Raw genomic sequence first — 11,808 nt, 5'->3', positions numbered from 1 at the left:
TAATACTCCACTGCACAGATATACACCGTTGTTTATCCATTTATGACAGGGAGTTTGGTTCCCCCTGTTGGCTGCTGTGGATAAAGCTGCTATGAACGTGGATGTACTAATATCTCTTTGGGTACACACACAGAAGTGAAATTTCTGGATCATATGATAACCCTGTTTATCGTAAGGTCTCACCATATTAATTTCCACAGAGACTCCCCCATTTTGTATCCCCATCAGCAACACACAAAGATTCCAGTTTCTTCACATGCTCACCAACACTTATTTTCTGTTGTTGTTGTTTTTGATGAGTCACCCCAGTGGGTGTGAAGTGGTATCTCATTGCTGTGGATTTAATTTAATTTTAATTTGTGTAGTTGGAAGACTAGAATAATATTCTTCATTATAATATTCAATTTTGTTAAGATTTCATTTCACTAAAAATTCAGAAAAGCAATTTTTATATTAAAATAAACAATTGTATCATCTAATAATTACAAACCTTAAATGTATTTTATGGGAAAACAGAGTACTTCACAAAGAAACGGTGAAAGTAGTTGGCAGGGGCTGGGAGGTGGGAGAAATAGGGAGGAGTGGGTAAAAGGTACGAACTTTTAGCTGTAAGATGAATCAGGTCTGAGGATCTAATGCCTAACAAAGTGACTGCAGTTGATAGCATTATTATAACTGAAATATCCTATGAGTGTAGAACTTTAATATTCTCTCTCACACATACAAAGATAAATATACACTGTGATGGATGCTAATTAACTAGATGGGAGGAATCCTTTCACAGTGAAGACACACATGAAAGCACCACCATGTACCCTTTAAACATCTTGTAATTTTATTTGTCACACTTTAGCAAAGAAGAAGAAAAAGAAATGGTGCTAATGTCAAACCCCCTTAGGCTGCTTCCTCTAATTTCGTGTAAGAGCTGCTTGGGAAAGCTCATCAGAAATTTTCAGGAATTTTATAAGCTGCTTATTAACATTATTAAAAATCAAAAATTTCATGGGACTTCCCTGGCTGTCCAGTGGTTAGGACTTGGCGCAGGGGGCATGGGTTCGATCCCTGGTTGGGGAAAACATCCCACATGCTGCGTGGCATTGCCCCAAAATAATTAAAAATAAATAAATAAAATTGTTTTAAATTAAAATTTTCACACATAATGATTAAATAAATTATATAAAAAACAAAGGAAATAATTGCTTTAAAACCATCACTTGCTATTTGACTACACTTTATTATGCTCTGTGTCTGCAGGCTATTTATGTCGGTTGCATCAGTATAGTAGAAACACTTCAAAGGTGCATATCTCTGCCCAACTCCATTTCAGCAATGTCACTTTATAGCTCGAAATCATCGATGGTGGGAGTATTTACACTCTGGAAACCAGCCCTTGTTATATTGTTCTGTTGATTGTCTAGACTTAAGCAAGTGGTTGAGGAAATGTTAATAATGCAAATTAATCTCCAATCTGTGTCTTGTCTGTGGCTGTTGCGTTGTGAACAGCACAAAACATGGAGGAAATATTCTATCTGTATTTGAAAGCTATTATCTCCTCCAGCAAGGAAGTTACTCCCATCATTGTTGAGTGAATGAAGTTTTGACAGCTGTCTTTGCTAGTTCACTTTTGTATTTCTCATTAACATAAGTGAAAATATCAACCAAAATTACGGTCAGAACTAGAGTTGTTTGTCAATGATGTGAGCCAAATTCCTTGCTAAGTCAAATTTCAATCAAGCGATCCTTTGCTACCTGCTCACTTGCCTCTATGGTTGGCAATCAAATTTGAAAACTGACAATGGATTTTGCAAGAAATCTGACTTATACTGAAGCTAGAGTTGCATTGAATTTACAGTCGAGACTTGTAATATCATTTGTGGGTTGTTTGCTACAAACTATTCAGTAAAATTTATAACAAACATAAACATATATACGTACACATGTGCACACATTTTTTTTTTTCCTGGAAAGCCAGTACTTAAGCATTTGCCAGTGATTTATGGGTCCTGCCCCACTCCAGGGCTCACAGATAGACATCACTTTCTGCTGGTTCTAGGAAGGCATGAGAGGAGTTTGGAGAAGCACAGCTCTGAGACCCAGGGATGCTCCTGAAGGACACAGCTGCATTTCTAAATCAGCCTCAACTAACAGAAGGTTCTTGGGCTCTAAGGTGACTGGCTCGTCCTGGTGCCTTTGGCTTTCCTGATTTCAGCCTGCAATGTCCTATGTCCTTTTGTGCTTGTTTCCTGACTATGGAGGGTGCTAAGTCGTTCAGTCGTGTCCGACTCTTTGTGACATCATGGGCCATAGCCCACCACGTTCCTCTGTCCATGGGATTCTCCTGGCAAGAATACTGGAGTGGGATGCCGTGCTCTCCTCCAGGGGAATCTTCCCAACTCAGGGATCGAACCCAGGTCTCTTAAGTCTCCTGCACTGGCAGATGGGCACTTTACCACTAGCACCACCTGGGACTGCAAAGTTAGTGACTTCAAACAACACAGATGTGTTCCTTTGGCCTGCTGGAGGTCGCTAGTTCTCAAATAAGTCTCACAAATAAGTTAAAATCATAATTATAGCAGAGCCTCATTCCTTCTGGAATGTTCTGGGGAGAATTTCTTCTTTACTGTTTTGTGCTTTTGAAACTACCTTCATCCTATAGCTTCTGGTCCTTCTCCCGTCTTCAAAGCATCTCTCTCCCTCTCTGACTCAGTCCCTCCTACTTCCCTCTTGTAGAAGCTTCCCTTATTCCTTCGGGCCATCTGAATAACACAGGATAACCTTCCCATTTCAAGATCACGAACTTATTAACATCTGCAAAGTCCCTTTTGCTGTCTAAAGTAACACATTCACAAATTCCAAGAATTAGGATGTGGACCTCTGTGGGAGCTCTTATTCAGCTAGCTCCCTCCAGGAAACCCTGCAATTCTAGATAAACTAGTGTGGTTGGCCATCTACTAGGCACTCCACCTTTCCCCAGCATCTCTGTTCCATTAAAGCCATTTTCCTGGGGACCTTGATACAGGATACAGCCTGCCTCCCTGCCCCGCAGACTGCCAGGAGCCCTGGATCCCAGTCGACAAGCAGGGGCAAACGATTTATCACCCAAATCTGGTGACCCCTGTGTCTTTCCACCTTGGATGTGACCAGAATGATTCATCTCCACCTGACAGCGTGACCTTGTGAAAATTAATTAACCTTTAGGGGCCATGATGGCCTCTATCAAATGAGAGTAATAAACCTTCACCTTTCCATTGGTATGGGATGAAGTGGGGGAGGGCGTGGTGTCCCTGACAGGGCATGGATGCCCCTAGAACATGGGGCTTGTGTTTTAATCAAACATTGTTGTGGGCTTGTTCACACACTCCTGTCCTTTCAAAAAGGGCTTCTTGGCTCCTAAAGAAGAGCAGTAGGACCAAGACTGTGGTTTGGAGCAGAAGGCTGCCCAGGTAACAAGCTCAGGGAGAGGGGTGGGGCTGGCACCCAGGAGGTCCCGTTGGTCCCCACTTGTGCCCCGGGTCTAGGCCACATGCTGGGCCATGAGCCTGCCCCTCCAAGGTCCCCAACTCTGTGTCCCTGTGCTGGGGGTTATGTAAAGCCAGGGGACAAACCCAGGCACTTTTTCTTTAAGAACCTTCATGTAGAAAATCTATTTCTAGTAAAGGCTGCCACCTGGTGGACATCAGGTTACATGACACAAACCTGTGCAAAAAGACGATTCCTGGGTGGTTCCACTCATTCATTCACTCGTGAGTTCACAGAGACAGAAAGTAGAAGGCTGTTTGTCAGGGGCCGGAGGGAGGGGGAAATGAAGGACTACATCTAGTGTGGACAGAGTTGCAGTTTGGGAAGATGAAAAAGTTCTGTGGACAGTGGTGATGGCCGCAGAGCAATGTGAATGCAGGGAGTACCGTTGAGACGTACCCTCACAAACGGTCAGAACGGTCAATTCTTTGGTAATGTTATTTACTTATTTATTTTGGGCTGTGCTGGGTCTTTGTTGCTGCTTGGGCTTTTGTGTAGTTGCGGGGATCAGGGGAGGGTGGGTCCTAATTCAACATGACTAGTGCCCTTACAAGAAGAGGAAGAGAGACACAGACACACAAGAGGAGAAGCCACATGGCAACAGAGACAATGGAGGTTGGGGTGATGAGCCAGGGAATTCTGAGGACTGTCCCCAGTTCCCTTCCCTCCCCTCTCCCCCAACCACCCAAAGCTGGGAGAGACGGTCCAGCCAGGGGCTCAGAAGGAGCGAAGCCCATCTGGGGTCCTGATTTCTGATTTCTGGCCTCTGGACTGAGAGACTCAGTTCTTATTTTTTAAGCCACTCAGCTGTGGTCCCTTGGCCATGCAGGGGACAAAGGCAGAGCCGCACCTCTGGGGCTGGGACAGAGCGTCAGGGTTTCAAATCCCTCCCTTCCTCCCTTCTCGTGATTCCAACACAAAGTCAAGCTAAGTGCTGCCCGGGGAGTCGGGGGTGGGGAACGGAGCCCCTCCTGGGGTCTCAGTATGTGAGAGCAAGCTAGCCATCTTGGGAATCTTGCTTATTCTTGTCACTGTTATTTTTATTCTCTTCTTCCTCTGTCGTTCCTCCCGAGATAGGTGCCCCCAGGGTGACCAACCATCCTGGTTTGCCTGGGATCAGAGTTCCCAACCAGTACATGGACTTTCACTGCTATGATCAGTGAAGTCCTGGGCAAACAGAGGTGAGGTGGTCACCCCAGGCCCTCCCATGCTCCACCCCCTGAATTCTCTCTCTCTGTAAATGGGGCTGACCTGCTGTCCCAGCCTGCCCAGTACTCGCCAGTATAAGCCTGTAAGCCCCTTGCAAGCCTGAAGCGTGGGTCGTCCTAGTTGCAAAGCCTGTGATATCCGTGACCTCTTACCAACTGGGGGAAGGGCTGCCCTGCAGATCCAGGTGCCCAGCCCCAGCTGCCCCAATGGTCTCCAGGAGGAGTCCAGAAGCACTGATGCTCTGCCAGGCCCCAGAGGGTCTGATGTAATAGCCCTGGGAAGGGGCCTGGGCTGCTCATTCAGATTTTTTATTCTCGCCTCAATTTTTTTTTCCATTTATTTTTATTAGTTGGAGGCTAATTACTTTACAATATTGTAGTGGTTTTTGTCATACATTGACATGAATCAGCCATGGATTTACATGTGTTCCCCATCCCGATACCCCCTCCCGCCTCCCTCTCCATCCCATCCCTCTGGGTCTTCCCAGTGCACCAGGCCCGAGCACTTGTCTCATGCATCCAACCTGGGCTGATGATCTGTTTCACCCTAGATAATATACCAATTTTAATAAGGTATGGCTATTTTTAAAAAATCATTCATTATCAAAATGTTCACGCTTCTTGGCATAAATGTTTTCTTGTAACCTTCCCTCATGTTCTTAATGCCGACAACAAAAAGGTTCATATTTTTTCATTCCTGACGCTGGATATTTGTGCTTTCACTTTCTTTCTCTCTCCCTCTTGCCTGTGTCACATTGTATGTGTGTGTTTATGTGAACAAATGAATGGATTTTTTTCGTCTCTGCTCTCATTTTCACCTCTTCTACTTCTCAGTTATATGTTTGCAGGTAGATTATATACACTCTTTGGGCACATGGATCAGTGCTATAAAATATGGGCGGTAATTTCCACCTGAGCTCACCATCCTGAGAGTGTGATGGAGTGGATGGCCAGCCCAGCACAGTGCTGTCAGGAAAACTAAGCCATTATTGTTTCAGAGCTGGCATTCAGTGGTCGTGTAGAAGTATAAAGCAGAGCAACAAAAAAAAATTAGAAGTAGGTAATAGAGAAAATTTAAAGTGAGGCAAACCAGGAATGAGAAATGTGTACCTGCCAGAAAGGACCACTGATTTGTTTCTAAACAGTGTGTATGTGCTCAGTCGTGTCCGACTCCTTGTGACCCCATGGTCTGTAGCCCACCAGGCTCCTCTGTCCATGGGATTCTCCATGTAAGAATACCGAAGTGGGTTGCCATTTCATTCTCCAGGAGATCTTCCCGACCCAGGGATTGAACCTGCATCTTTTGTATCTCATGCATTGGCAGACGCATTCTTTACCACTGTGCCTCCTGGGAAGCCTCCGTACTAAACTTGATCCTAGACTAAAGGCCTAAAGACGGTCTTGTCAAACTGGGGCTTGTCCTGGAAGGAGCACAGGCCACACACCAAGAGCTGGGGAAGCTGCGGGATGATGTGTTGCCCCTTCCAAGAATACCAGGATACTAACAGTTACGCACTGCGCTTGCTCCGCCCAGCGCAATTCCAGATATGTTACATGGATTATGTCTTTTCATCCTAACAATGGTGCTGTGATGTAGATTCAGCTATCATCCCAACATTATCACTGTGCATAGACTGAGGCACAATGAAGTTAAGGTTTTCCTTAAGGCTTTAAAAATAGAACTAATGAAGACCAGAGCCAGGATTTGGTCCCCTGCTGTGTATCTCCCAATTCATACTTTCAATCTGTATGTACAGCCAGGTATTTACTTTTAACCCGTACATATTCTGCTGCTTTGGCTTTACTGAGAATTTATAGTATATGAAACCTTATTTAGAAATGCATTTTCCATGTAAAGAAAATCAGTTGTTTAGTGGAATACACACTTTGAATGCATTTTGAAGAAATAGTGAAAATGTCGTGACTTTGCATCCCCCTGTCCCACATCAGATTCCTCCAACCCCCCCCCGCCCCCCCCCTCCCCCCGCCACCAGACCTCCTGGGGGAAGTTGTTTTTTTTTCCCCTTGTACCTCTGAGACACATTGACAGAGAATCTTGAAATGCAAAGCTGTCCATTCTCTTTCCATTATTATGGTGAAATTTCGTCAGTTCCATCAGTATTTCTGAAGCTCAAGCCAGTTTTCTTTCAGAGGCAAAGAAATTGCACAGAGTTTTCAAGGTGTCTGAAGACCCTGGCTGAAATCTACTGATTTAAGAATCTCACATTAAAAAAAAAAGAAGAATATCATGTTTCGGAGGATGGAAAATGCTTTTCAATTGTAAATGAACAATTCAACAGAGCAGATTTCTTTCAATTTGTTTTAAAAAATTGTTAAAAGATTATTACTGAAAGAAACCAGAAAATGACAAAGCATATTACAGAGTGCCCTAAAGGTCACACAATTACAGGGTCTGCAGGACCTGTCTGAGAAATACTGGGATGCAAGGCTGACACTGTCCCTCTGGATAAAGCAAATTTGATGCTCAAAAAAAACCTGTCAAGGTTGACGCTGTTAATTCAACCTCTTTCCTGGAGACTCCCTTGGCTGAGCTGATTGGATGCCCTAGGTCTATTTAGCTCAGTGTCAGTAATGAAGGTGGAAGGGCGGCCACCCCCACCTCCCCTCCTCTTGGCAGACATCACTAATCAATCACAGCCCCACTGCCCGCAGGCCTGAGGAAACGCAGCCATCCTCTGAGATGTGCTCCCTGTAGATGGGGCCTGCTGCTCTCTACACCTATATGATGGACACAGATGTCTATGCTGGTTGTTGTCTGACCGCTGGCAAGATTGTCTGGTTCAAGTCCAATTCCACCTGCCCCATGACCTCATATAAAGGAATTAACCTTTCTGATGTCAGGGTCCTCTCTCAAAAGGGGATGGTCACCCCCAGTGAGTGCTGGGGGCTCAGCAAGGAAGCCAGTGAGAAGACTGCATGCTTTCTCCAAAATGGGAGCTCCTGGTTTAAAGAGGGGAGACTGGAAGCTCACCATGGATATGAACTTGAAAGGTGAGTGAGAAAGTGAGGCCTCAGCAATGAACTCAAGGATGAGGGCCCCAGGTGGCCCCAGGGGAAGGCAGGAACCCAGATCACACCCTCCCAACCCCCAGCCTGCCTACCATTTCAGGGCAGGTCCCTGCTACAGGGAGGAGGGTCACCTGGGCTGTGAGCCTGTGCTTTGCAGACAAAGACCTCTTAGCCTTGGGCTACTTGGCCCCCAGGCTGAGGTGGTATAAAACCCCAGGACAGAGAACTGCAGGAGACAATCTTTCTAGACAAGGCTGTTGAGGAGGAGGGAGCGATTGAAGGGGGGGTTGACTTAGCGTGCACTGCGCCCCTCGGTATCGTTATTGCGCGTGAAATGGCTGCTTTTGGAAGGCTATTGCCCAGAAGAAAAGATGTTTGGTTTTCCCAAGCCAAAGATGTACCGAAGTATAGAGGGCTGCTGCATTTGCAGAGCTAAATCCTCCAGTTCTCGGTTCACTGACAGTAAACGCTATGAAAAGGATTTCCAGAGCTGTTTTGGGTTACATGAGACTCGTTCAGGAGATATCTGTAATGCCTGTGTCCTGCTTGTGAAAAGATGGAAGAAATTGCCAGCAGGATCAAAAAAAAACTGGAATCATGTGGTAGATGCAAGGGCAGGACCCAGTCTAAAGACTACACTGAAACCAAAGAAAGTGAAAACTCTATCTGGAAACAGGATAAAAAGTAACCAGATCAGTAAACTGCAGAAGGAATTTAAACGCCACAATTCTGATGCTCACAGTACAACCTCAAGTGCCTCTCCAGCTCAGTCTCCCTGTTACAGTAACCAGTCAGATGATGGCTCAGATACAGAGATGGCTTCTGGCTCCAACAGAACGCCAGTGTTTTCCTTTTTAGATCTCACATACTGGAAAAGACAGAAAATATGCTGTGGCATTATCTATAAAGGCCGTTTTGGGGAAGTCCTCATCGACACACATCTATTCAAGCCTTGCTGCAGCAATAAGAAAGCAGCTGCTAAGAAGCCGGAGGAGCAGGGGCCAGAGCCTCTGCCCATCTCCACTCAGGAGTGGTGACTAAGCTTTATGTAGAAGGGGAGCAAAAATGATTTAAATTTTGGAAAACAAAGCAACAAAATGACCCTCCTATTTTTAATTTGGATACCTGCTATTCTGCCAAAAGATGGATTTGTAGAATACTTTTGAATGGGTTATTTTTCCTCCAGTTCCACAAACTCTGAAGCCAGTGAAGCTTACTAAGAGATAAAAAAGAAGTGTACATAATATTTAAGATGCTGAGTATTTCATAGGAAAGCTGAATGCTGCTGTAAAGTGCTCTTTAAGTCTTTTTTAAAAATCCCCTTCTAATGAATGAAATTAGGGGAATTTTCAGGGGACAGAGATGGGATTTGTTGTATGGTAAACGTATGTAGTTTTAGTCTTTCTATTTTGAGAAGCAGTGGTTGGGGCATTTTTTAAGATGGCTGGCTACACTTGTTTTCCTTCATTATAATAAATTTGTCATAACTCAGTAAACATGGACTTGCCCCTAGAGGTAGTTGTTAATAACTGAAATATTAAGGTCTTGCCAAGGTTCTGGTGATTCAAACCTGTACTACTGAATACTAAGCGGGACAGACAGCTCTCTGGTGCGAATATCTTGAAGGAGCAATTTCTAAATAGGCAGAGGTAACCTGACTGTATATGTTGCATCCTGTGTCACCTCCCTCCATATTGATATTTGATACAGATTTTAATTTATATGAAACTTAAAAAGCAGAATCAAAACTTAAAGCAGAATTAAAGTTCCTCTTGGGGAAATGTCAAGTCTTTAGGATAAGCAATCCTATATGAATAGTACCAAAGCATTACCACTTGGTAGAGAACATTCTCTATTAAAAATGTTAGATTATCTGAAAAATAACAATGTGCAAGTCTTTAGGATGGCACACGAAAACAACAAAGGTTAATGCTTCTTGGGGCACAGTTCTTAGAGGGCTTGCAAGTGTGTAAATAATTTATGTTACGTGACTGGTGACTTCACTGAAAAATCTGCACAATTCAGTTTTAGCTCTGGATTACTTCAGTTGACCTTTGTGAAGGTTTTATCTGTGTAGAATGGTTGTTTGACTTGTTTTAACCTGTTAGGGTTTTGGGTTTGTTTTTTGTTTTTTTTCATTCTATATTAAAATTCTACTAAAAGAAAAAAAAAAAAAAAAAAAACCCCAGGACAAACGTGGTTCACCTTCTAACTTGACACTTTGAAGATTAAAAAAATGCCATTATTTTATACCCAAAGAAACATGCCCATATTAGGGAGTAAAAGCTGAAATTTCCATTAATTTTAAAGCTCAAGGGGAAAAAAAAATGAAGGAAATTAAATGCTTTCATGCTATCACTCCAGAACCCAGCAGGGCAGATGCTGAATTCTATTTGTTCGACTTGGGAGGACTTCGATGGGAAAACCGGTGAGGCTTTGCTATAGTGCCTCTCCCGGCCTTTAGAAACATAATCACCTCCACGACTCACAGCACCCAGGGATGCGGAGCAGAGCAGTCTCACGGAAGTGTGACTGTTCTGGATGGGTTTTGATATTAGTTCCTGCCGCTTTCCTCCGCCCCGCCTCCTCACATCAGCGAGGTGCAGTAAGCTTCCTCATCCCGTTGCCGTGTTTCCATGAGACGGGGGTTCTTGTTTTCTGCTGCAGAGGGGGCCTTTTTCCCCCCTACGTCCTGAGAGCTGGCCATCTGTCAGGCACCTGTGAGCCGGATTTGAGGACCCTCTGGTGCTGAGTCTTACCCCCACAGAGCCTGGCTTAGGTGGACAAGGGGACCGAGCGTGGATGGCCCACAGTGTCTCAGGTTTGCCCAAAGTGAAGGCACTGCTCCCCGGCCTGAGCCAGACAGTCAGATCATTCTAGTCACCCCTGAACGGGGCTCACAGTCAAATCTCGCACTTATTCACATGCCCTCTTGTCTCCAGGCAGATTTCTAAGGGTCATGAAGGCTCACAGATCAGAGTAGGTCAGGCTAGGGGCTGGTCAGGACATGAAACAGCCCCGGGAAAGGCCTCAGCACACCCACCCGGCACCCGGGCCTAGGCACATGCCTGGCAGGAGGGCTGCACGCGGCTGGGAGCCCAGATGGGGGTCCCTGACCCTCAGGAGTCCTTGCTCCAGTGCTGGGACCACCTGGAGTCAAAGGACACAATTGATGCTCCTCTATCATCCAATTAGAGAAAAATACCATCCCTTTTCACAAACATCTCTAGGCTATGGAAGCTAAGATGTGATGTTTTCATGGATTTCACAGCACGAAGCAAAGTAAACCAAAGACATGTAGGCAATGCACCCTTGACTCAAGAGGGCCGACCTCTGCAGGCCACCTGGGAACCTCTTGAGAGGAGTGATGGACCAAGAAGCCGAAAGAGTCGGTTGCAATTCCTGTAGCATCCAGCAGAGGACCATGCTCTCGCCTCCCAGGACTGACCAGTTACGTGAGCACAAACAAATCTCCCACTGTGGTGCTGCTGGAAAAGACTCTTGACAGTCCCATGGACAGCAAAGAGGTCAAACCAGTCAATCCTAAAGGAAACCAACCCTGAAAATTCATTGGAAGAACTGATGCTGAGGCTTTGCCCACCTGATAGAAAGAGCTGACTCATTGAAAAGACCCTGATGCTGGAAAGATTGAGGGCGAGAGAAGAAGGGGACGACAGAGGATGAGACAGTTGGATGGCATCACCAACTCAGTGGACATGAATTCAAGCAAACTCAGGGAGATAGTGAAGGACAGGGAAGCTGGGCAAACTGCAGTCTATGGGATTGAAAAAAGTGGGACACGAGCAGCTGAACAACAACAAAACTATTGTCCAACAAAGACACCATTTCTGTTTTCGTTTTTGTCCTTTTTTGTCTTTTCTCTTCCAGTTTTATTGATATATGATTGACATACAGCACTGTACCAGTTTAAGGTGTATAGCATAATGATTTGACTTACACCCATCATGAAATGATCATAATAAGCTTAGTGAACATCCATCTTCTCACATATGTACAAAATTAAAGAAACAGAAAAAAAAAGTGTTCCTTG

The 11,808-nt window shown here is 44.8% G+C and overlaps 1 protein-coding gene across 1 annotated transcript; it reads left to right on the top strand.

The window, feature by feature from the left end:
• Positions 1-8,016: 8,016 nt before the first annotated feature.
• Positions 8,017-9,917, top strand: LOC133044951 (SIN3-HDAC complex-associated factor-like). Its single transcript, XM_061126907.1, has one exon. It carries the CDS (start codon positions 8,129-8,131, stop codon positions 8,792-8,794), a length of 666 nt encoding a protein of 221 aa, XP_060982890.1. The 5' UTR covers positions 8,017-8,128; the 3' UTR covers positions 8,795-9,917.
• Positions 9,918-11,808: the final 1,891 nt, after the last annotated feature.

This window comes from Dama dama, chromosome 23, assembly GCF_033118175.1.
Source record: "Dama dama isolate Ldn47 chromosome 23, ASM3311817v1, whole genome shotgun sequence".
In the NCBI taxonomy this organism is placed as follows: domain Eukaryota; kingdom Metazoa; phylum Chordata; class Mammalia; order Artiodactyla; family Cervidae; genus Dama; species Dama dama.
The sequence above is the reverse complement of the archived record's forward strand: the minus strand, read 5'-3'. Positions and strand labels throughout refer to the sequence as shown.

Coding starts and splice junctions, on each gene's coding strand:
- LOC133044951 (XM_061126907.1), top strand. CDS start 8,129: ATGTTTGGTTTTCCCAAGCCAAAGATGTACCGAAGTATAGAGGGCTGC.